The sequence below is a fragment of the Lepidochelys kempii genome, chromosome 4, assembly GCF_965140265.1.
Source record: "Lepidochelys kempii isolate rLepKem1 chromosome 4, rLepKem1.hap2, whole genome shotgun sequence".
In the NCBI taxonomy this organism is placed as follows: domain Eukaryota; kingdom Metazoa; phylum Chordata; order Testudines; family Cheloniidae; genus Lepidochelys; species Lepidochelys kempii.
This window is the reverse complement of record NC_133259.1, coordinates 68,860,575-68,887,096: the sequence shown is the minus strand read 5'-3', so window position 1 is coordinate 68,887,096 and position 26,522 is coordinate 68,860,575. Positions and strand designations below refer to the sequence as shown.

The 26,522-nt window shown below is 46.1% G+C and overlaps 1 protein-coding gene across 2 annotated transcripts in view; it reads left to right on the top strand.

Moving 5' to 3' along the window:
• The window catches only part of SH3RF1 (SH3 domain containing ring finger 1), a 160,846-nt gene extending 135,091 nt beyond the window's left edge, over positions 1-25,755 (top strand). The window contains exon 12 of one of the 2 annotated variants that reach the window (XM_073341607.1): positions 23,568-25,755. In XM_073341607.1, coding sequence (XP_073197708.1) covers positions 23,568-23,736 — 169 coding nt within the window. In that variant the 3' untranslated portion in view covers positions 23,737-25,755. Of the gene's footprint in view, positions 1-22,960; positions 23,534-23,567 lie in introns of those variants that run through there. The other variant, XM_073341608.1, reaches the window with a different exon arrangement.
• The last annotated feature ends 767 nt before the right edge of the window (positions 25,756-26,522 follow it).

Here is a 26,522-nt window from a genome sequence, read left to right as displayed (position 1 = left end):
ATGCATTTTAGAAAGATCCTTTCTAATCTTATGTACTCTCATTCTATAATTGGTACCAGACTAAACTGCTATCCCAAACCCATGCCCCAACCAATCATACATTTATCTTTCATCAAATGTACTTTAAATGAAGTTTCATCCGATGAAGTGAGCTATAGCTCACGAAAGCTTATCCTCAAATAAATTGGTTAGTCTCTAAGGTGCCACAAGTACTCCTTTTCTTTCTGCGAACCTTTACACTGGTTTCTCATTGTCCCTTCTTTCGAAGGGTTAATTCCTCCCTTTCTGTGGCTGCTCTAGTCAGATATTTCCATTGCTATAGGCCAGGTACTTGTTCGCTATTTCATAAGAATTCATCACTTACATTGCACTTGAAGTCTTCAGAGTATATGACAAGCTTTAATTAAACTTCCTAAACCCTCCATGAAGTAGGTAAATTGCTGTCTTGTGAGGAGAACTGGATGACTGGAGAGAACTAAATTGTTGAAGCAATAACATGTTTCACAAAGAAGGAAGAAAATGTATTCTTGAAGATAAAACAAACAAAACCAAAATACCCAGTGAAATATCCAGCAAGATCATACTTCCTTCTGGTTTACAGTTCCAGTCCCAGGTGCCAAGGTGTTTTAAAAAGAAACAAAATTCTTCCTGCTCTGACCCAGGCTTTGGGGTAAAATTATCAGAAGTGCCCAAGACTTTCAGTGAGACTCAGGCCTGGTTTGCATTACGAAGTTATGCTCCTAAGTGCCTCAGACCAGGTCTATGCCTAAAACTTAGGTCAACATATCTACATAGCTCAGAGGTATGAAAAATTCACACTCGAGAGACATAGTTAAGCCATTGCAAAGCCTAATGTAGACTCCTCTAGGTCAATGGAAGAATGTTTCTGTCAATTTAACTACTGCCTCTTGAGGGGGTGATTAACTACACCGCTGGACAAACCCCTTCCATTGCCGTAGCAAGTGTCTACGGTGACGTAGTTGTGCTGTGGTAACATGTCGAGTGTAGATATAGCCATAGTCACTTATGATAAATGGGACTTAGACTCCTTTTTGAAAATGTTACTATTTATGTTTTAATCAGATTTCCCAATAGACGTGCTTTGCTTAAAGGCACAGTAATAAATTCCCAGGTACGCCCATAGCTTTCTCATACACTAAGACTATACACTTTCATTACGCCAGGAAACTTTTCCCATCTACCCTACAGAAAGAAATAATTAAAAAAAAAAAACCCAACTGTACAATTAGAGAGAGAAATTACAGATTGTATTCATAAAGAGTAAGTGGATCAGCTCACTTGGCATCAAACCAAATCAAACATACATGGTGAGGGTTTGCAGACAACCCTTCTTGCTTTGGCATCCCTAGCTGTCCCTGGGAAGGAAGTGACAGAAATGAGATTACTTCTTCGAGTGTTTGTTCACATTGATTCCAATTAGGTGTGTGAATGCGCATGTGCACAGTAGCCAGAAGATTTTTCCCCTAGCAGCAACCGTAGGGTCAGCCTGGGTGCCACCTGGAATCGCGCCTTCATGGCACCCAATATAGAGTCCTGCCGACCCGCCACCCCCTCAGTTCCTTCTTACCACCAGTGACAGTAGCTGGAACTTCCCTTGCTCTTGTTCTAGCAAGTGACTTAGCAGTTCAATTCCTGTTGTACTCACTTTGTTTATTCAGATGGTGTAGTTTAGTACAAAGAAAAGGAGTACTTGTGGCACCTTAGAGACTAACCAATTTATTTGAGCATAAGCTTTCGTGAGCTATGATGAAGTGAGCTGTAGCTCACGAAAGCTTATGCTCAAATAAATTGGTTAGTCTCTAAGGTGCCACAAGTACTCTTTTTCTTTTTGCGAATACAGACTAACACGGCTGTTACTCTGAAACCTAGTTTAGTATAGTTAGTCAGATGTCAGTTGTAAGTTTCATTTGTGGGGGTTCCCCCCCCTTATTTGTTGCAACCGGGGCATGCCGCAATCCCCGGGCTTCAAGACCTGCAAGGGCAGCGCGAAGCACATGCCAAAAAATGACAGCCCCTCCCCCCACACACACCTCCTGTTTATGGTGTCTGGGTGAGGGTCACCAAAAAGACCGCTGTAAAATCTGTTGTGAATTCCAACCAAGAACCCTGAAAGAGAGAGAGCAGCGGTTTAAAATCCTCCTCCTGGAGGCAGCTCTTTTACTGCAGTCAGACCCCAGTGCCAGGGATCCCACCACCAGCACATCATCTTCGGTGCTGAGGGTGCCGGTGCCCTCTTCGAGAGACCAGGCACCAAAGAAAGATGCAGCCAAGGACTTTAGGCACTGTCATGGAGTGTCTTGGGGACGCTCCAGCCTTCAGAACCAGTCCCAATCACCAGTGCAGAAGAAGAAGGGGATCAAAAGGGGCCGATCCCCTTTGCCTAGATCCAGAGACCAGCCATCAGTGGCACCACAGTCAGGCCACGGCTCCGAGACTCAGGGGGCAGCACCCGCCCCCTGTTTTGAACCTGTGACCATCACTCCAATCCCTGTTTTTCATTAGTTGTCCCCCCCCATATTCGTTTGGTTCCTTGGTCCAGTGGTCCCTCCCGCTAGGCTGGGGGAGGGGCCTTTAGAAGTGGGCGGGCTTATGCCCACCCACCTCCCAGGTTTTCCAGTAAGGACTCCTGCCCAAGGATCCTGAGCCAAGGATCTCGCTCGAGTGCTGCTTCAGTCGCATCTGCAACCTTTGTCCCACCACGTTCAGCAGCTGAGCAGTTACCTCCAGCGTCAATGCCAGCAACCACTGCATCAACTGTGGCGCCGTCTTTGATAACGTCGTCCACTCCGGAGGTGTCAGCGGCTCAGGTTATGGTGCCAGCCGCACCTTGGAACTAACTACGGCACCGGCACCATCATTGACACTGCCTGCACTGACGTCGATTACCACCACGGTGCAGACACACCATTAGACAGTGCCGCCGGCACTGGTATGGGGGCCGGCATTGACGCCCGTGTCTGCACCTTTCACGGCACCAAGACCGGACCATCCCACCACTGTTCCCACCATCTCAAGTGATATCTCTGGCGGGGATGGAAGGGAGCAACCACCTCCTTTGGTGGCCTCCTCCTCATTATCTTCCCCAGATGAGGTGCTTGCAGGCACTGCCATTGTCCGAGCTCTGGAAGACTCGAGTGTGTTGCAGCAGTTGCTGCGCTGGGTCGCACAGATCTGGGTGTTAAGGCGAAGGAAGCTGTAGATGATGCAGACCCTATGGTGGACATTGTGGCCACTTCAGGCCCTTCCGGTATCGCCTTACCACTAATCAAAACTGTCACAGACATGACCAAGACCCTGTGGCAGACCTCCGCCTCTCTGCCGCCTGCTGCCAAGCACAATGAACAGTGGTACTTTGTGCACTCCGAGGGTTACAAACATCTATACACTCACCCACAACCTGACTCTCTGTTGGTGGACTCTGCTAACCAGCAAGAGAGGCAGCGTTTCCAGGGCCCCTCCCCCAAGAATAGGGAAGCAAAAACACTGGACCTATTTGGGTGGAAGGTATACGCCCCGGGGGGACTGCAACTCCACATTCTTCTTCAAGCGCTATCCCTGTGGGTGCTCCACTTTAGGTGTTCGTGCATTTCTGCGATCGCAGTTGGAGACTTCTAGTAGCAGTGCTAGTTTGGGTCGCACATGCGTGGTCCCTGCCTCGTGCGGCTGCAGGCAGTTAACTGGTGCTGTGCAACCAACACCCACTCAGTTCCTTCTCTGCCTCTCTTGGCTATGGAGTCTGAGAAATCAGCAGCAGGTTGCTACTCTGTAGTTAATTAGTTACAGTCAATTACTTAGTTTCCTTGTTAGCCGCTACTTAGTTTGTTTCCCCTTTCTTTTCTCCTTCGTTTTAAAAAAAAAAAAAAAAAAAAAAAACCCTCACAGCCAGGAACTTCAGAAAAACAGCCTTTTTGAGGGCGAAAGCCCCCCCGCAACGGGAATGCCCAGTTTACCGGGCTCTCAGTGCCTTGCCTCCAGGCTCGGAGTGCCTGCCCCTGACAGCCGCGGTCAGTGTGTTTGCTGCCTGTGTGTTAGTGCCTTCAATGCAGGCACTAACCAAGTGCTGCATTGCCTCAGGCTCACAGAAAGGCAGGGAGTGGAGAGGTCTCTCAGACCTGCATCGGGGCATGAGGCTTGGGACCCCCCTCGCCCACCACTTCGCCAGTCACAGCTTCGGACAGGAGTACTTTCTCCAACCCCACATCGGAGTGCCCCGCCGGGCATCACTCGAGGAAGCACCTGGGTCCCCACTGCAGGAATAAACGAAAAACAAACAAAAAAAAACACAGCTGTCCCACGGATAATAATAGCACCAGCTGTGCTGTCAGCGCCGGGGGCTCGGGTGGCTGAAAGCTCCGGCACTGCTGCAGACAGACTTTGGGGAACAGCTCTGGCGCAGGCACCGAAGGGAGGTTGGAGCCCGTGACTCCACGCCACAATCTACAGCCACTCCGTGGGCAGGCATCCAATACCGGCACCGGCTGTGCTGTCAGCACCGGGAGCTGAGGTGGTGGAAAACCGTGGCACCGACGGCACCGCTAGAGCCAGAGATTCTACAGGAGCAGGCTCCGATGCAGGTACTGAGGGGAAATCAAAACCCTGTGCCTCTGCACCGCAATGTATGTTCATTCCGCGGGCAGGCATCCAATACCGGCACCGGCTGTGCTGTCAGCACCGGGAGTCAAAGTAGTGGAAAATCCCAGCACCCCTGGCACTGCTAGAGCCAGAGACTCTACAAGAGCTGGCTCCAACACAGGCACTAAGGGGAAACCAAAACCCTGTGCCTCCACACTGCGATCTACAAACGGTGGCGTGGTGCCACTACAAAAGGCGGCTTCTTCAAAGGCGCACCCAACACGCACAGAGGCGCAGCCAGCAGCACCACCTTCTCCTCCGCGGCCCTGGCACTGACAAGGAGGCAGCCCCAGGGACCAATCAAACCAGCACATTAGCAGTTCCTCAGACAGAGGGTTCTGGTATTCAGCTCTGCCCCGATCCCCCTATTCGCGGTACCATTACAAGAATGATACCCTCGGCACCAAGTCTCCCTGCATTCCCAGCATCACTCACTGTCTCGCTCCTTATTTGACGGAGGAAGATAAGGAAGAACAGGGAGCTATTCCCACATTGGCTCCTATCCATCAGGAGTTAGTCAACCCAGGAGTCTCTCCTGGGGCATATTATGCTGTCCCCAGGTAACTACAGTGGTATGGGGACCCCCGATGTGGCTCCCACTCCAATGGGCAGACTGGACTCCGTGGGTCATATGCCTCACACAAGGGGAGGACTGCCCGCCACAGCTTCTGTATCTGCACCCTCAGTGGTACCAGGGGAAGAGGAGGAAGAACCTCCACCCCTGCAGGGGACATCACCTACCCACTCGCCATCATTATCCACAGAGGACACCTTTATGACTGCTCCCCCTAATATAGGGGATGATTTCAAACTGTTCCATGGCTTATTTGAGAGGGTGGTCCTCTCTGGACCTCTCCCTTGAGGAGGTCCCCATGACACAGCATGGGCTAGTGGACTTTTTGCATAAATCCACTTCGTTTAAAAAAAAATTGCCCTTCACATGAATGAGGCACTGATGGACCCTGTAAGGGTCATTCTGTGGACCCCTGCGGCTGCCCCTCCAGCCAACGGGAGGTCTGACAAGAGGTGTGTACCAACAAAGGGCGTGGACTTTGCATCCAGTGCCTAATTTCTTAGTGATAGATGCAGTCCAGCGATGGGCCATGCAACAACAGCCCTGAAACACAACTCATGATAAGGACTGGGAAAAGACTTGATCAGTTTTGGCAATAAGGCTTACTCCTTGGCTACCCCTCACCTCCACATAGCCAACTATGCAACATTACTAACAAAATACAACTATACAAACTACACAAAAATGTCCAAATTGATTAATTTTATTGCCAAGGACAAGGGAGAACAATTCGCAGCACTTGATCCTGAGGACAGGGCTGCAACATCTGTGTCGATGGTGGTTGTAATGAGAAGGGCCTCATGGCTCTATCTCTCTGGCTTCCCCGACGAGATGCAATTCATGATGGAAAACTTTTCAGCCCAAATTATTCACCAAAAAGACAGATGACTCACTCCACGCGCTGACGGATGCATGAGCGACTCTCCAATCCTTGGGAACCTAAAACCCCAAACTGAAGAGGAAACAGAGGAATTACTTTACATCCCAATGATAGCACCAGCCAATGTATTCACAACAATAGTGGTGATTTAGAATCATAGAATCATAGAATATCAGGGTTGGAAGGGACCTCAGGAGGTCATCTAGTCCAACCCCCTGCTCAAAAGCAGGACCCATCCCCAATTAAATCATCCCAGCCAGGGCTCTGTCAAGCCTGACCTTAAAAACTTCTAAGGAAGGAGATTCCACCACCTCCCTAGGCAACGCATTCCAGTGTTTCACCACCCTCCTAGTGAAAAAGTTTTTCCTAATATCCAACCTAAATCTCCCCCACTGCAACTCGAGACCATTACTCCTTGTCCTGTCCTCTTCCACCACTGAGAATAGTCTAGAACCATCCTCTCTGGAACTACCTCTCAGGTAGTTGAAAGCAGCTATCAAATCCCCCCTCATTCTTCTCTTCTGCAGACTAAACAATCCCAGTTCCCTCAGTCTCTCCTCATAACTCATGTGTTCCAGACCCCTAATCATTCTTGTTGCCCTTCGCTGGACTCTCTCCAATTTATCCACATCCTTCTTGTAGTGTGGGTCCCTCGATCTGCTCGCTATGCCCCTACTTATACATCCCAAAATGCCATTGGCCTTCTTGGCAACAAGGGCACACTGCTGGCTCATATCCAGCCTCTCGTCCACTGTCACCCCTAGGTCCTTTTCCGCAGAACTGCTGCCTAGACATTCGGTCCCTAGTCTGTAGCTGTGCATTGGGTTCTTCCATCCTAAGTGCAGGACCCTGCACTTATCCTTATTGAACCTCATCAGATTTCTTTTGGCCCAATCCTCCAATTTGTCTAGGTCCTTCTGTATCCTATCCCTGCCCTCCAGCATATCTACCACTCCTCCCAGTTTAGTATCATCCGCAAATTTGCTGAGAGTGCAATCCACACCATCCTCCAGATCATTTATGAAGATATTGAACAAAACCGGCCCCAGGACCGACCCTTGGGGCACTCCACTTGACACCGGCTGCCAACTAGACATGGAGCCATTGATCACTACCCGTTGAGCCCGACAATCTAGCCAACTTTCTACCCACCTTTATAGTGCATTCATCCAGCCCATACTTCCTTAACTTGCTGACAAGGATACTGTGGGAGACTGTGTCAAAAGCTTTGCTAAAGTCAAGATACAATACATCCACTGCTTTCCCTTCATCCACAGAACCAGTAATCTCATCATAGAAGGCGATTAGATTAGTCAGGCATGACCTTCCCTTGGTGAATCCATGCTGACTGTTCCTGATCACTTTTCCTCTCATGTAAGTGCTTCAGGATTGATTCTTTGAGGACCTGCTCCATGATTTTTCCGGGGACTGAAGTGAGGCTTACTGGCCTGTAGTTCCCAGGATCCTCCTTCTTCCCTTTTTTAAAGATTGGCACTACATTAGCCTTTTCCCAGTCATCCGGGACTTCCCCCGTTCGCCACGAGTTTTCAAAGATAATGGCCAATGGCTCTGCAATCACAGCCGCCAGTTCCTTTAGCACTCTCGGATGCAACTCATCCGGCCCCATGGACTTGTGCACGTCCAGTTTTTCTAAATAGTCCCTAACCACCTCTTTCTCCACAGAGGGCTGGCCATCTATTCCCTATGTTGTGATGCCCAGCACAGCAGTCTGGGAGCTGACCTTGTTTGTGAAGACAGAGGCAAAAAAAGCATTGAGTACATTAGCTTTTTCCACATCCTCCGTCACTAGGTTGCCTCCCTCATTCATTAAGGGGCCCACACTTTCCTTGGCTTTCTTCTTGTTGCCAACATACCTGAAGAAACCCTTCTTGTTACTCTTAACATCTCTCGCTAGCTGCAGCTCCAGGTGCGATTTGGCCCTCCTAATTTCTCTCCTACATGCCCGAGCAATATTTTTATACTCTTCCCTGGTCATATGTCCAACCTTCCACTCCTTGTAAGCTTCTTTTTTATGCTTAAGATCTGCTAGGATTTCACCGTTGAGCCAAGCTGGTTGCCTGCCATACTTACTATTCTTTCGACACATCGGGATGGTCTGTCCCTGTAACCTCAACAGGGATTCCTTGAAATACAGCCAGCTCTCCTGGACTCCTTTCCCCTTCATGTTAGTCCCCCAGGATCCTACCCATCCATTCCCTGAGGGAGTCGAAGTCTGCTTTCCTGAAGTCCAGGGTCCGTATCCTGCTGCTTACCTTTCTTCCCTGTGTCAGGATCCTGAACTCAACCAACTCATGGTCACTGCCTCCCAGATTCCCATCCACTTTTGCTTCCCCTACTAATTCTTCCTGGTTTGTGAGCAGCAGGTCAAGAAAAGCTCCCCCCCTAGTTGGCTCCTCTAGCACTTGCACCAGGAAATTGTCCCCTACGCTTTCCAAAAACTTCCTGGATTGTCTATGCACCGCTGTACTGCTCTCCCAGCAGATATCAGGAAAATTAAAGTCACCCATGAGAACCAGGGCATGCGATCTAGTAGCTTGCGCGAGCTGCCGGAAGAAAGCCTCATCCACCTCATCCCCCTGGTCCGGTGGTCTATAGCAGACTCCCACCACTACATCACTCTTGTTGCTCACACTTCTAAACTTAATCCAGAGACACTCAGGTTTTTCTGCAGTATCGTACCGGAGCTCTGAGCAGTCATACTGCTCCCTTACATACAGTGCTACTCCCCCACCTTTTCTGCCCTGCCTGTCCTTCCTGAACAGTTTATAACCATCCATGACAGTACTTGAGTCATGTGAGTTATCCCACCAAGTCTCTGTTATTCCAATCACGTCATAATTCCTTGACATCACCAGGACCTCCAGTTCTCCCTGCTTGTTTCCAAGGCTTTGTGCATTCGTATATAAGCACTTGAGATAACCTGCTGATCGCCCCTCATTCTCAGTATGAGGCAGGAGCCCTACCCTCACAGACATTCCTACCTGTGCTTCCTCCCGGTATCCCGCTTTCCCACTTACCTCTGGGCTTTGGTCTCCTTCCCCCGGTGAACCTAGTTTAAAGCCCTCCTCACTAGGTTAGCCAGCCTGCTCGCAAAGATGCTCTTCCCTCTCTTTGTAAGGTGGAGCCCGTCTCTGCCCAGCACTCCTCCTTCATGGAACACCATCCCATGGTCAAAGAATCCAAAGCCTTCTCTCCGACACCACCTGCGTAGCCATTCGTTGACTTCCATTATTCGACGGTCCCTACCCAGGCCTTTTCCTTCCATGGGGAGGATGGACGAGAACACCACCTGCGCCTCAGACTCCTTTATCCTTCTTCCCAGAGCCACATAGTCCGCAGTGATCCGCTCAAGGTCATTCTTGGCAGTATCATTGGTGCCCACGTGGAGAAGCAGGAAGGGGTAGCGATCCGAGGGCTTGATGAGTCTCGACAGTCTCTCTGTCACATCGTGAATCTTAGCCCCCGGCAAGCAGCAGACTTCTCAGTTTTCCCGGTCAGGGCGGCAGATAGATGACTCAGTCCCCCGGAGTAGAGAGTCCCCGACCACCACCACCCGCCTCCTTCTCTTGGGAGTGGTGGTCGTGGAACCCCCCATCTCAGGACAGCGCATCTCATGCCTTCCAACCAGCGGAGTTTCCTTCTGTTTTCTCCCCCCAGACATATCATCTGGTCCACTCTCCGCAACGGTACCTGTGGAGAGAACATGAAAGCGGTTAGTTACCTGTGTCCGCGTTGCTGGAACCCGGACATTCCCCCTTCTTCTGGAGGTCACATGTTGCCAAGCTTCTTCACTGGCCTCTTGGCTCCGCTGTGCAACCTGCTCTAAATCTTTAGAGCTTTGTGCCCGTAGAAGCATATCCTGACTTTTGTCCAGAAAATCCTCCGTTTCTCGTATGCAACGCAGGGTCGTTATCTGTTGCTCCAGACCTTCAATCTTCTCTTCCAGTATGGAGACCAGCTTGCACTTTTTGACTCACAGGATTTGACTCATACGATCGCAGACACAGGCCCTGAGGGGACAACAATCTACTTCTCAAGTTGCTGCATGCCAACCATCAACTTCCCCTAACCAGAACTCCGGTGGATGGAGACCAATGCTCGACCTCCGATAATTCAACAAGTTAATCAGAAACACAACGATTCATGATGGTCACACTACATGCTATAAGCGACTGCCTGCTAAAAGCGTCAACCCAGCAGACATCACTGCAGGGCACCAAAGAGGTGGTAACCCTCTTCACATGTCTGGGCTTCCTAATAAATACCGACCAGCCCACTCTAACAACAGTGCAAGAGCTGGACTTCATTGGGGCCCACCTCAACTCGATCGAGGCTATAGCCTCGCTACCGAGACAACGTTCTCTCACTCTCACCAGCCTCATACCCACTGCATGAAATAGCCCACAGGTATCTGCCAGGATTTACCCCCAACTCCTTGACCACATGGCAGCCACGACATTTGCGTCAGACACACCAGATTAAACATCCATTGCCTACAAGGAAGGCTACGTATCAACTTTGTTCCTCACAGGCACAGCATTAACAAGCACCCCACGATATCAGGAAAAATAAAGGACTCCCTTCTCTGGTGGGCAAAACCGACCAATGTATGCACGGGGGCACCCTTCATTCAGACAACAAATGCCTTATTCCTGGGATGTGGAGCACATCTGCACCCACATTCTATATAGGACCACTGGTCCCCTGCAGAATCCCTTCAACATATAAACCTATTGGAACTTCAAGCTGTCCTCAACGCTTGCTTCCAATTCCTGCCACTCATCAAAGACAAGGCTATTTGAAGCCTTAGCTTGTGTGTATTATATATACAGACAAGGGGGAGCACACTCACAGTACCTCTGCCTGCAAGCCATAAAACCCTGATGATGGTGCATTAGACACAGTATCCACACCACCACAGCAGGTAGCCTCATCAGACAAATTTCTCAGGACTGCGAAAGGAGCTCGACAACACAGTACTCCTGCATGTATTTCAACACTGGGGGTTCCCCACAGTAGTCCTTTTATTAACTGTACAAAATACCAAACACCCTCATTTTTGTTCCAGTGCAGGTCTCAGTGTGCAGTCGTTAGGCGATGCATTCCTCCTCTAGTGGAATGTTCCCTTTCTCTATGCCTTCCCTCCTATTCTTCTCTTGAACCGAGTCATCCACAAGATCAAGCTGGGTGGGCCACAGTAATTCTACTATCATGGTCTCACCAAACCATGGTATCCTTACCCCCTCAGCATGACCATGCATCCATGAATCGTACTCCCACTTCTGTCTCACCTGCTGTCCCAGGACTCAGACCGTGTCCTGCATCCACAGAAACTCCATCTCAGAGCATGGTTCAGAGGAGGTACAAAATATACTGGCTATCCTCTGGGATCTTTGCATAGCCTATGAGATTCACCTCGAGGCGTCCTATCTCCCGGGGATGCGGAACGAGCTGGCGGACTCCCGCAGCAGGTCGTACCGCATGCACGAGTGGACACTCAGGACGGACGTTGTGCTTTTGCTCTTCCACAGGTGGGGGTTTCCCCGGGTAGATCTGTTTGCCACCAGGGCCAACGCCCAGTGCCCGCGGTTCTGCTCATTCCAGGGCCGCAGCCCGGGCTCTGTCGCGGACGTGTTTGTGATCCTGTGGAGAGGGGGCTTGATGTATGCCTTCCCCAAGCTCCCCTTGGTGCACAAGGTCCTGCTCAAGGTGCGCAGGGACAGGGCAGTGGTGATCCTCATCGCCCTACCCTGAGCCCGCCAACACTGGTACACATCACTCCTAGAGCTGTCGGTGGATGCCCCAGTAGTCCTGCCCCTACACCAGGACCTCATTACACAAGACGGTAGGCAGCTTCTCCACCCCGACCTGCAGTCACTGCACCTGACAGCGTGGAGGCTCTGTGGCTAATCACCCTGGAGAGCCAGTGCTTCCTGCCTGTACAGCAGATTCTGCTTGGCAGTAGAAAGCCCTCTACCAGTGCGGCCTATATGGCCAAGTGGAAAAGGTTCTCGTGTTGGTGTGAACCCTGACAGGTGCGGCCGGGCAGACCCCAGTGCAGGCCATTCTGGAGTACTTCCTGCACCTCAAGCAGCAAGGGCTAGCCCCGTCCTCACTCAGAGTGCACCTGGCGGCCATCTCCACCTTCCATCTGGGGTTCTCGGGGGGCTCGGTGTTTTCCCACCCAATGGTGGGGTGGTTCCTTAAAGGGTTGGAGAGGGTGTTCCCATACTCCCGCCCTCCAGTCCCTCCATGGAACCTTAACCTGGTCCTTTCTAAACTCATGGGACCCCCTTTCGAGCCCCTCGCTACCTGTTCTCTCCTCCACCTTTCCTGGAAGGTGGCATTTCTGGTTGCCATTACCTAGGCCAGAAGGGTGTCCGAGCTGAGGGCCCTCACCTCTGAGCCACCATACACAGTATTTCACAAGGACAAGGTGCAGCTCCGGCCGCACCCCAAGTTCCTCCCTAAGGTGGTGTCCCAATTCCATCTGGGCCAGGACATTTGTCGGTCGGTGTTCTTCCCGAAACCCCATACGGACCCAAGTCACCGCATCTTGCACACCCTGGGTGCACATCGAGCGCTGTCATTCTATTTGGAGCGCCCCAGGCCCTTTCGCAAATCCGCACAGCTGTTTGTGGCTATGGCCGAGAGGTTAAAAGGCCTCCCAGTGTCAGCGCAGCAGATTTCGTCTTGGATTACAAGCTGCATCCGGGCGTGCTATGAGCTTGCAGGTGTTCTGGCCCCAGCGGTCACAGCCCACTCGACCAGGGTGCAGGCGACTTTCATGGCGTTCCTGGTACAGGTCCCGATCCAGGAGATCTGCAGAGCAGCTACCTGGTCCTCGGTGCACACCTTCACGACCCACTATGCGGTCAGGCAGCAGGCCAGAGAGGACGCAGCAGTTGGCAGAGCGGTCCTCTGAGCAGTTGTTCCATGACTCCTACCCTCCTCCAGAAGTAAGCTTGTAATTCACCTAATGTGCAATGGACATGAACAAGCACTCAAAGAAGAAAAAACAGTTACTTACTTTCTCATAACTGGTTTTCTTCGAGATGTGTTGTTCACGTCCATTCCACCCCCCACTCTCACCCCTCTGTCGGAGTTGCCGGCAAGAAGGAACTAGAGGGGGTCGGGCCACCGGGGGTATATATGCGGGGCGCAGTGGCACCACTCGGGGGGGCCCGCCAGCCCGACAGGAGCCACTAAGGGAAAAAGTTTCCAACGCTCGTGCACGCAGCGCGCGCACACCTAATGCGGAATGGACGTGAACAACACATCTCAAAAAACAACAGTTACAAGAAAGTAAGTAACCATTTTTTTCCTTATTAGTTTCTACAATAGAGAAGGAACTGAGTGGGGGTTGGTCGCACAGTGTCGGTTAACTGCCTGCACCAGTGCGAGGCAAGGACCACGCATGTGTGACCCAACCGGGCACTGCTACTAAAAGTCTCCGACTACAAGTGCAGGGGCACACAAACACCTAAAGTAGAGCACCCACATGGGGACACATCTCTAAGAACCTCAGTTACTGCACAAGGTGAGTAGTCTCTTTCCAACCAACAGGCCATTGTCAGCAGGTACACCTACCACACCTGCTCAGCAATGGCTAAGTTTACGGAGTTACTTCCCTCAGATTCCTAGGATGAACTCTCTGCTTTGGTTGAGGAGGGGAGATTTATCTCCAGGGCATCTCTGCAAGCAGCGCTTGATGGGGCAGACGCTTCCACTAGAGTCATGGCCAGGCGTGTAGCCATGAGAAGGGGATCGTGGCTCCAGGTCTCAGGTCTCCCCTTTGAGGTAAAACAGACCATACATGACTGCCTTACAAAGGTGAGACTGTTTTCGGAAAAGACAGATAAAAAGCTAAACAGCCTGTAGAACTCTAGAGCCACCCTCAGGTCCTTGGGACTCTACACACCTTCCACTCAGCGGAAACACTTCCGTCCGCAACCCACTCAGAGATTCGGTCAGCAGAACTGCCAAGATGGCTCCAGAAGGTGGAACAGAAGCGGCAGGAGAAAGCCACGCCAACCTTCTGGCCAGATCTCGGGACAACCGAAGCCATCTTTGGGACCTAAGCCAGCCTTTTGAAGGCATAGTTGAGGACGGTGTACCACAACTGGAAATGGATCCACCCCACCTTACCTTCTCATCCCAACTATCCCCTTTCTACCGTGCATGGTTCCTTATTACCTCAGACTGATGGGTGCTCCGCGGGGTAGAGAGGGGATACTCCATCCAATTCTGTGTCCTCCCGCCCTTCCATCCCTCTCCCCCTTCCCTTCTCAGGGATTCTTCTCACTAGCAACTCCTTTTGCAGGAGGTGCAGTCGCTCCTCTCTCTAGAGGCAGTGGAGGAGGTTCCTCAGGAGCACAGGGGGGATGGTTTTTAATCCCAGTATTTCCTAATACCGAAAGCCAAAGGCGGCTTCTGGCCCATCCTGGACCTGCAGGAACTCAACAAGTTTTTTTAAGAGACTCGACTTCCACATGGTCTCTCTGGCTTCCATCATTCCCTCATTGGATCCAGCAGACTGGTATGCCGCCCGCAACTTGTAGGACGCATACTTTCATATTGTGATCACTCAGCCCCTCAGGAAGTACCTCAGGTTCATGGTGAACAACACCCACTACCAATTCACAGTCCTCCCGTTCGGCCTCTCGGCCACCTTCGTCAACCTGGGTCTCCTTTTAAACAAAGCAAAGTCCACTCTGTCCCCCTATCCAGAGGATAGAGTCTATAGGGGCAGTATTGGACTTGACCCAGGCCAGGGCATGCCTGTTAAGTGAGGTTTAATTCAAGGCCTCAGACAGTTTCCCACCACCATAGCAAGAAGCTGCCTGAAGCTTCTGGGATACATGGCAGCTTGTACCAACATAGTGCAGCATGCCACTCAGACTTCGACCTCTTCAGTCATGGCTGGCATCAGTGTACTGCAAAATGACTGGTGTGACATCAACTTCCTGAACATACAAAGTGACCTTAGCTGGCAACAGTTTTCACTGGGGATGTAAGAGCAGGTCTGACAATTTAGAAAACAGTTGAGGAATTAGTCAGCTCCTGAGGGGAATTGATATCCATAGAGGGAGTCAAGAACCCCATTTGAGGACTGATTGGGAGAAAGTTATTCGAGACAGTGCTGCAGGGGTGAGCCATGAAGGGGTGTCAAATAATTAGCAGAACCAAGATTTTGGCCTCAGTTGGTGGGAATTGAAAATAAAGCTTAATAAATTTGCATGACGTTAACTTCTAATAGCAATATCATCTTTGTCCTTCTGTTTTCCTGCATGTGAGAGGGTGGGACCTTTATCTATTTGGATATAAGATTACTGATTCAGAAAACAGAGGAGTACAGATAATATTGCCAAAAAATCTGGTACAGTTATCTTGGACGTAGACTCGTGTTTTATGGCTAATGAAACATAGCAATAAATTGGGCGGTAGAGAGAAAAGATACAAGAAATATATCTATTTTTCTTGATGCTGGCCTTAGAGATTTAGAAAAGATCAGGAATGTCAATATTGCAGATGAAAAGAGGATAGAAAAAACTGAAGACACAAAAATATTTCACAAATACAAAGTGCCATAAAGACTGTGAAATGGAACAAGCCCTTTTAAGGACTTTGAGGGGAAATGTGTTGCAGGTTGCATATTTCTGGGAAGTTTAAAAGATTTTTCATTATTGCCTAATTAAGAGAATGAAGACGACATTCCAGAAACAGATACATTTCCTTTCCTTTTTTTTTCCCCGACCCGCTTAGGGAAATTTAACAAAGAAATGGGTTGGGAAGGGAAGCAGGGGACAGTGTTTAAAGAGCAAATTAAGTCAGGTCCCAGGACCAGATTGCTCATATTCCAAAATTCTAATGATAGTAGAGAACAAACTAAAACACATCAGACCCTTCATTCACATCAGAAGAGATACTCACAGGCTGAACGCAAACTAATATAACAGCCATAATTTAAAAAGGGATCAATGGAGACCTAGGGTACCATAGACCTGTGTGGAAGAAGGCAAGTCCTCACTCTGCATTTGTCAGCAACAAGTCAGAGACACTTTTATTACGAGCAATTGCAAGGGAAGACTGCTGTCGGAGTGGGGGTCCCCCATCTTTAGGCAGATCTTCGCCAGATAAATAATTAGGGCAAGCATTCATACCTTTTGTTGCATACAATAATGATCAACAGCCACGTCTTGAATATACATGTTCCTTCCTGATATCTTACTTTTCTCAGCAGTTCCTGCTACAGTCTGTGTTCCTTTCTTATCTAACACAAGGTCAAAGCAGCATCTCTTACAGTTTTTCCCACTTGCCCAGGCCCTGCCTTAAAGTCTTGCTTTATTAGAGATAGAGTAGCCTGACTCTTGCTCTTTTCCTAAGAAAACTAAGATGTCTGCGTCCAAATCCCTTTATCCCTTTTTCCACTTCCACACCTGTAACTCTGGCTTTCAGACTGGGAAAGATTTTAGAGTTACTGAACAGGGACAGGCATTAGGGTAACACTTGGAAAGGTTCAAACACTTTAAATTAGACATACTTTTCCAAAGGGGTGATCATGCTTGACAAATGTAATTAATTTTTTCAAGGAATTGACAATGAACTGATGGGGTGAACCAGCTGACACAGTGTAGTTGGACATAAAGAAGTCTTAAAAGATAACAAGTATTTCATAGGCAATTAAATATTTAATTTGAAATGTGTCCATAAACAAATGTTCTCTTGTTATGTCTGTGACGCTTCCTAAGAGTACCCAGGGTTGTGAAATACCTCACGACCACCTGCCCTTAGCATGAGGTGTCCTTGATTGCCTGGTGAGGGTCAGCTCCCTAGTGTCACTGGCCACAGACGACAACAAGCCCACCCCTCTAGGCCTACACAGGCCCCCCTGTCTCTATACAGATTAGTACTAGGAACATTCCAACCCCTGAGCCCTCTGAGTGTCTTGACACCCCAGAGTGTTCAGCCCCTGTTGACACTCATGGCTTGTCTACACTTAAAGAGCTGTAAACGCTACATACACCAACAGGAGGGCTTCTCCTGTTGGCATAGAAATTCCACGACCCCAAGAGGTGGTAGCTATGTCAATGGGAGAAGCCCTCCCATCAGCATAACGCTGTCTACACCAGGAGTTAAGTTGGTATAACTGTGTCGCTCAGGGATGTGGATTTTCTACAGTTCTGAGCGACATAGTTCTACTGACATAAGTTGCTAGTGTAGACTAAGCCTTATAGTAGTTACAGATTTGCTGCTTCCAAGAAGCAATGCACCCCAGCATACCAGTTACACCTCACACCACAGTCTAACTCACAACACTTAGATACGTTCATGGTGAAAACAAATAAAAGTTATAGATATAGAGATTCAAGTGATAACACGTAGATGTATTGGAAAAAATGATTACATGTAAAATAGAATCATAACACACATTCTAGAACCTAGAGTTACTTAACTAGATACTTTCTTGTCTTACAGGGCAATGCACACCCAAAGTCTTTCCAGCATTTTACAGCCAGGCTTGGCTGTGATCTTCTGTTCATGGGACAAGTCACACTCTCAGTTTGCCTTCTTGGTGAAAGATCCAGGGTACGGCTGTCAAGCGATTAAAAAAATTAATTGTGATTAATCATACTGTTAATAATAGAATACCATTTATTTAAATATTTTTGGATGTTTTTTACATTTTCAAATATATTCGTTTCAATTACAACACAGAATACAAAGTGTACAGTGCTCACTTTATTTTTTATTACAAGTACTTACACTGTAAAAAAACAAAATAAATAGTATTTTTCAATTCACCTAATACAAGTACTGTAGTGCAATCTCTTTATCATGAAAGTTGAACTTACAAATGTAGAATTATGTACAATAAATAACTACATTCAAAAATAAAACAGTGTGAAGCTTTAGAGCCTGCAAGTCCACTCAGTCCTCCTCCTTGTTCAGCCAATCTCTCAGACAAACAAGTTTGTTTACATTTGCAGGAGATAATGCTGCCCACTTCTTGTTTACAATGTCACCTGAAATTGAGAACAGGCATTCTCATGGCACCATTGTAGCAGCATCGCAAGATAATTACGTTCCAGATGCACTAAAGATTCCTATATCCCTTCATGCTTCAACCACCATTCTAGGGGACATGCATCCATGCTGATGACGGGTTCTGCTCGATAACAGTCCAAAGCAGTGCAGATCGATGCATGTGCATTTTCATCATCTCAGTTAGATGCTACCAGCAGAAGGTTGATTTTCTTTTTTGGTGGTTTGGGTTCTGTAGTTTCCTCATCGGAGTGTTGCTCTTTTAATATTTTTGAAAGCAAGCATCACACCTCATCACTCTCAGATTTTGGAAGGCACTCCAGATTCTTAAACCTTCGGTCAAGTACTGTAGCTATCTCAGATTAGTACCTTCTTTGCGTTTTGTCAAATCTGCAGTGAAAGTGTTCTTAAAATGAACAACATGTGCTGGGTCATCATCCGAGACTGCTATAACAGGAAATATATGACAGAATGTGGGTAAAACAGAGCAGGGGACATAGAATTCTCCCCCCAAGGAGTTCGGTCACAAATTTAATTAACACGTTATTTTTTTTTAACGAGCATCATCAGAATGGAAGCATGTCCTCTGGAATGGTGGCCGAAGCATGAAGGGGCATACGAATGTTTAGCGTATCTGGCATGTAAATACCTTGCAATGCTGGCTACAAAAGTGCCATGCAAATGCCTGTTCTCACTTTCTGGTGATATTGTAAATAAGAAGAGTGCAGTATTATCTCCTGTAAATGTAACAACAACAAAAATCTACATTTGTAAGTTGTACTTTCACCACACAAAGATTGCACAACAATACTTGTATGAGGTGAATTGAAAAATACTATTTGTTTTGTTTATCTTTTACAATGCAAATATATGTAATCAAGAATAATATACACTTTGATTTCAGTTACAACACAGAATACATAATGTAGAAAAACATCCAAAATATTTAATAAATTTTAATTGGTATTCTATTGTTTAATAGTGCAATTTAAACTGTGAGTAATGGCAATTAATTTTTTATCGCGATTAATTTTTTTTTAGTTAATCGCATGAGTTAACTGACAGCCCTAATCCAGGGTTCCTGTTTGCACCGTATATATTTACAAACAATCCATTGTTGTTGTTCAGAAGCTGGACGCCCCCTGTAGGTTGTTTTTTCCCCCGGTATATTCCTTTCTTGTAGATTTTGCAATTTCTTAGTCAGCATTTGTCTCAGAGTGCAAGTAGGGTATGCACTGGGGGACACAATACACAATGGCCAGACAGGGAGATAATCTGATTACCTGCCTTAAGAACATAATTTTCAATATAGACACAACTGCTTAAATATTATCTCTACGTACATTTTGCAATTATTATCATGACCAATAGGCTGCTGGCTCTCAGTAAAGACCTCACATGCCACCCTTTAGTGAATTATTATGCATATATCCAAACCAGGGGATGCCAGTAAAACTCTACGCTTCCCTGTGCTCTCTGCCAGTTGGCAGCAAGAGGGTTCCTGGGTTACAGTGTCATAAGCCAGGATTTGAACCCAAGTTGACAGAAGTGAAAGGTAATGCATAAACCTGTGGTATTTTTTAGGCAAGTATAGTAAGAAGGTTATGGGTAAGTAACTGATAACATACCCTACATGATTGATTCTCTACTTGCCCAAGCCATACCTCCTTGTCTACACTGCTGTTTTTAGCAGTGTAGTGTCCTGTTGCCTGCCCCCACACCCTGCGGGAGCCCTCCCCTGCTGTCTGCTTTCTGCCAGAGCCTTTCACTGACTTACGTAGCTGCACTCTGCAATATGGATGTACCCTGCCTTTCACTGCAGCGTGTAGCTACAAGTATGCTTAGGGTGGCCATACGTCCCATTTCGGCCGGGACAGTCCCATTTTTAAGCTCTGTCCTGGCCATCCTGACTCTTTTTTGACACAAATGGGCATCCCGTTTGCTCTTCCCAACCTATCAGTTGACAAGAACAAACAAACAAATGCCCAGTTTACCAAGAAAGTTGGGCACGCCCCCCTGGAGGGGCACAGAGGAACGTTGGGTGGGGGGGCGGTGATGCAAAGTGGCAGTAGGGCTCAGGAGTGAGCTCCAGCCCCAGGCAGCATAGGGCTCAGCCCCAGCCACAGGTGGCGTGGAGCTTGGGGGTGGGCAGCCCCAGCCGCGGGTAGCATGGGACATGGAGCCTGGGAGGGGGGGAAGGAGATTACAATCCCTTTATACATTTGGGGCAGTTAAGTTCCAATAGAACCCCCTTATATTCTTTTAGCAAATTTGACTAAATTGTCCATAGTCAAATGATTTCAATTAGACAATTTTTTTGTCTGGATTATTTACAGACATTCCTTTGGAAGAGGCCCATTTTACCTTCAGAGTGGTTGCAAAGAAACCAAGAATTTTCTTTCTGTAACACTTTTCCTTTTTAACACTGTTACAACATTCAATTGCTTAATTCCCTCCAGCCTCTGCAGAGTTAACTTCTCACTCTCTTTCCTTAAATCACTTGCTTATCTCCCAAAATGACATGTCCATCAACTCAGATTTCACCATTCCAAGTACTGTTTCAGGAATCTGAATTCCCCATGTTTGCACTTACTCCTTTCACTATGCCCTCAGGGCTTCCAACCTGTTTTCCAATTTTTTTATCTGTTGCCTGCCTGCTTGTCTGGGCCCGATCCTGTTTTTCTCACTGCGCCGTCCCTTTCCTTGGGCACAAGGTTTGTTCCACTACTAATTTAGCAAGGAGGGTGGGCTCCTTAATTAGCTCCTACCCCTCCTGGTCCTTTTCCTTAAACATTTCTTTCAAAATTGTGAAATCACCACAATATCACTCACAAGAAATACTACACAGCCCAAACTCCTATATCCTTCCGAGTTTGGTTTAACAGAGAAAGATCTGTTTAAAAGGAGTAATCTGTTGAACAAAGTATCATCTTTGGATTGCTTCCTTTTAAACATTTTGTACACAGGTGCTACCACTATTTGCCCACACTCCTATATCCTTCAGAGTTGGGTCTCATATAGAAAATACTGCCAGAACATATTTCTTTATGAATCTCTTTTACCTTTGTAACTCTTTTGTTACAATCCGTTAGTACAGCTCTTAAGGTTTTTCTAGTCACTTGAAATTTCACGTTGCCCACGCCAACACCGGGATTTACAATGTTCACCCCCCTGGGCTGGAGGGAGAGACGCTAAGCCTCCCTCCGTATTACTCGGTCCTCTACCGCCGAGGGCCCATACACCAAATCCAAAACCCTTCTTGGGCAGAGCGAGAAACCCTAAATTCTCCTCTTATGCTCAGTCATGCTACGACTGAGGGTGTATGCACCGAGGTTTTTTCCTTGCTCTTCGAGCGAGGGTCTCTAAACCCCCCTCCTATTGCCCAGCATGTCTACGGCCAGGGGTAGTAGACCCACCTGCACCCTTCCCCTGCTGACCGGGGTGGAGAGAGGAATGCTGAACTGCCCTCCATTTCTCAGTCATGCTATGACTGAGGGTGGGGCACACCTTTAATCCTAAAATCCTCAACATGAAATACCAACCGTGCCGGGCCAGAGCAAACATGAAATACCAAGGGCAGACCAGTTTGTGAGCTCCATAGCTCCTGCCCCCACCGCGCACCATTCTCCACCAAAAATGTGACAGATTTATGTTACCAATCTGCCTGGGGCGTCAGGTGATCAGGCTGAGGCCACAGGATCGTTAGGGGAAGAGATGAAGGAGCACACCAAGTGACTAAGTTTTATTAATAAAATAACAGTGGTGAGTGCTGGGGCTCCCCATGTCACTCAGGGGAAGAAAGAAAGCGTTATTGCCTGCGCCCTAACCCACTTTCATACTCTCACATGCCCTACCTGAGACTGGCCAAGCCTGGGTGTAACATCAAAAGAATAGGGGGAAGGGTGGACGAGAGTTCTGTCCTGTGCACAGGCCGTCCAGGGTCTGTTGTTGAGCTCCAGTTTGCTTCAGCTCTCAGGAGGGTTTTAAGTCCTGGAGTCTTTTGGGGGCATTCCGTTTAGGGATCTCTGTCACCTGTACTCTTTGTACCAGTCTAAACCAGCCTTCCGTGGCTTCCTGAGCTTTCCCAAAACACACCAGCTTCAGGGACGCAACACTGTGGTTTTCCTCCTTGCTGGCCTTCACTGTCTCACTAGTTTTCGCAGCTCGTGCAGTTCTGTTCAGCTGAATCCTCCTTTCTCACGGCTGGTCAGGGTTGGAATCCAGGCCCCCGTCTTTCTTGGCAGGCAGCCGAGAGTCAGTTGTGTGCTGTGGCCTTGGGCTGGAGTCAGCATCTTATCTTGGGACCTAGCTGGAGCGTCAAGTTAACCCATTCCCTTCTCCTTTCCTCCCTCTACAGCCTCTTGTAACCTGCAAAGGAACCTTTCACTCCACACTCACACCTGCAACCCTTCCCACAATACATTTTACCACATATACAAGCGCTAGCAACATACAATGCTAAACTGCTTACCCAGGGATCCCCATGGGGGGGGGACAGTTACATTGTGACACTTGGGGGGGTGTCCCGTTTTTATTTTAGGAAATATGGTCACCTTACGTATGCTGCATGCCGCTGTCAGTGATGCGTAGTATAGACATAGCCCAAGATGACTGAATGGACCTATATGTGCTTAAAACAGATTTGGGAGAAAGTGAGTTTTAGGAACTGTGTTTAATTTTGGTATGTAACTTGTGAGTGTAAGAGGATTAATTTTATATTACAGTGAGATAACTGGAAAGAGCTTTTTCTTATGGTATTTAAAGAAAATGTTTTTTTTCTTCAACAGTCCAGATGCCAAAGGAAAATGCTGATCTACACGTTATGTACAGTAATTATTTATTATTTGTGTTACAGTAGCCCCAAAACATGCTAGGCACTGTCTAAACAAATAAGGTACCACGCTTCTTACTCTGAAGATCTTATAATCTAGAAAGACAAAAATAATAAACATGCAAGCAAGTACATGTCTTGTTAGTTACTCTTTTAAAATATGCCACCATATAATCATGCAATTGGGAAATGAAGTACAGTTACTGCTGTGCAATCTTGAAGTCTGATTATTGTTAAGTCACTGTAGCTGGAAGAAGACAGCACATATATATCCAAAAATGTGTTTACATTTCTTTCCCATTGTGTGCCATAACCATCATATATTTTTACAGGAATCTTAATGAAAGACCATAAGAGGTATTTTATATACATTTGACTTGGATTCCTTATATTAACATTCCTTCTGTTATTTTCTGTCCAGGATACATTTATTTTTCAGTTCTTATGAGCTCTGTAACTAGTTCCAGGGAGCTTCCCGTTCTAATAACATGTATGGGAACTTTTTTGTAAACAGTACAACATTCTGTAAAAATTCTGAACTAAAATGCCTTTTTATTGTACAGATACAGGGTCGTGGTCTCCTATCCCCCTCAGAGTGAAGCAGAACTTGAACTTAAGGAAGGGGACATTGTTTTTGTACACAAAAAACGTGAGGATGGTTGGTTCAAAGGCACACTGCAACGAAATGGAAAAACTGGCCTTTTCCCTGGCAGCTTTGTAGAAAACATCTGAGAAGATCCTTTTCAACAGATGCAAATCACACTACACTATAAAATAGCACAAATATATTAGCAAAAAGAGTGCAGTCATGGAAGTCTTTCAAATGACAGTAATATAAAAAAATATATATTTCTCCAGTGTTCTATAGCACAATTGAAAGCAAACAAAGATGATGAAGGCATCTGCTATTTTTATCACATTGGATTCTTAAGTGTAATGCGTGCCTTGTACTGTCTCATTTATTATACAGGGGAACTCTTTTTCCTTCAAAGATGTTACACAAATGAACAATTGTTTACAAGGCTGTAACTAATTTATTCTTTCTTTAAAACTTGAATTTTGTGTAATAGCTAAATTCTTGTGATTTATGATTTTAACAAATTATTAATTTATGAAATGTTAGCTAAGGGGAAGCTGGATTCTCTCCTTTTGAGTGAGTGATTATCTCTAACATAGAGCCTCCCATTTTTCCTCCTGACTTTTTCCCCCACTGTGTATGACAGTGGAATTAGTCTTTGTTTTATGGGTTAATGTTGAGTTGTGGTGATGATGTGATGTCAAACTGAAATTGCAAACTGGGAAAAAATGGAATTGTGTGGTTTTTTTCCTTAGGACAGAATATATCAGTTGTTCTTGAGTCTAATTCTGCTTCTTAATAACTGCCCAAGCAGTGTAACATTTCTGGAAGGCAAAGGCATAACAGTGCAACTGAATAAACCTCAATAGTCTGAAGGATGGGAAAGAAGAAATTGAGAGGATGCCAATAAGAAATTCCCTGTAGCTTCTGTTTGTTCAAGAATTTGGATAGCTGAACAAAGTTTAACTTTGCATATTTGGCTAGTTCTTTGAGCATTTAGTACTCTCAGGATATAACTGAGATAAAAAGAATGTTAAAGCACAACAGTAGAACAAATTGAAAGCTTATGCTCAAATAAATTTGTTAGTCTCTAAAGTGCCACAAGTACTCCTTTTCTTTTTGCGAATACAGACTAACACAGCTGCTACTCTGAAACTTCTAGTTTGATAACAGCAACTTATTTCCTAGGGTTGAAAACTTGAGTAAAATTCAAGTTGTATTCAATGTCTAAAAATGCCTAAGAAATTTAATTTGCTTTGTTTTCTTTTCAAAGTGATTTGCATGGCCAGGAGACGTTTTAAAATGTTTGAGCAATAGTGATGGTAAGTGATGCACTTGTGTTAAAGTAAAAAGTTGTGAAGAGACACTGTGAAAACTTCGCTAAATTTTTAACCGTTGCTACTTTGATACATTCTGACTTTTTCATTGTCTTGCATGTATTACTGAAATCTCATAGTAATGTAAACTGTGCATGGTTTGTATTTTTCATTCCAATTTCCTGTTGTGGGTTATTTTGCTCTGGAATTTGCCCATTGCAGGGGATATTAAGTAAACCAGAATTCTGTTGTAGTCCAAAATCCACTGACCAAGACTAGTGAGTGACTCACTCTCAACACAGTAAGTATCCAGTGTTTGAGTCAGTAATAAAACATTTTTAAATCACTCCAGGTGATAGGTGTAAAGAAGACATCCTGCAAGAAGAACACTACTTTTACTCTTTGCGGGTTTTGTGAGAGGTTTGATGCTGGGGAACCCACAGCATCCAGCCGAGCTTGTCTTTTTTACGTTGCTTAATTATAATGATTCCATTGCTTTCACTTGCAAGGTACTAAGCACCATCAATTCCCATAAAAGTCAATGGAAGTTGAGGATGTTCAGCATCTCACAAAATGGGGCCAGTAGTATGATTGTAATGTTGTGCAACACACAGAAAGAGGAATATACTAGCTGGTGATGAATTAAGTCATTGGCATAACTTCTGATTAAAATGCAACTGAAAATTTAATTTTAAGAATTACAAATAGAAGAATAATAAACATTAACCATAAGGATTTCTTGCAATATCAGGTAGTGTCATGATGGTCTTAAAAATAAATATCTATAAATATATATAGCTGGAAATGACATCATTCCTAAGCTAACCATCTGTATGAAACACTGTACAATTCAGTTCTTCTGCTTTTAAAATATTTTTAAATAATTTACTTGAATATTCATGTAATATATTAAGGTTTTGTGAAATGAACTTTAGTTAGAAAGAAGCTGTCATCAGCTTTCATCAGCATAAATTGACACTAATGTGTCAAAATATTCTTATTTTGGGAAATTAGTGCATTTTATATTTTAAAAAAAGACTACTAAAGGTTTAAAAAAAACATTTTTTTCTAGCTCTCTACTCTCCATACTTTGTGACTAAAGTACCTCTATTCATAAGGTTTCAAGGTGTAAAGTCAGTTAAAATATCAGCTGTTAATAGTTCTGTTAGATTAAATACATTTTCTATTGACTTTTTAAAGACACTAAATTAATGTTTTGTAACAAGGGCTTGTTACACAGCAGTGCAACAACAATTTAAAATGCAGTTTATCATGCCTTTCTTGTGATCTTTGTAGGGTTGGTTTTTGTTTTTTTGGGATTAAGTCAGTGTAAAAACAGACAAACCCTGTGCATTTGTTTTATGTAATTCCATAAAGAATTTTTGTAAAATATTTTATGTCTATCTTTGTGGTCCAGGAAATGTTAAGTATTGATTTATTGTGTTAAGCTCCTATTCCTAATAAATATTTTCTTAGCAAACATCTTTAAGCAGAAAGCGTATGCAAATATTAATAGAAATTACTTATAACAAGTTTACAAATAAAACTAACAAAACTTAATTTCAGAATTCACAGGAGGATGTGTGTGTTTATAAAGAAAAAAAATATTCAAATACCATAAGATG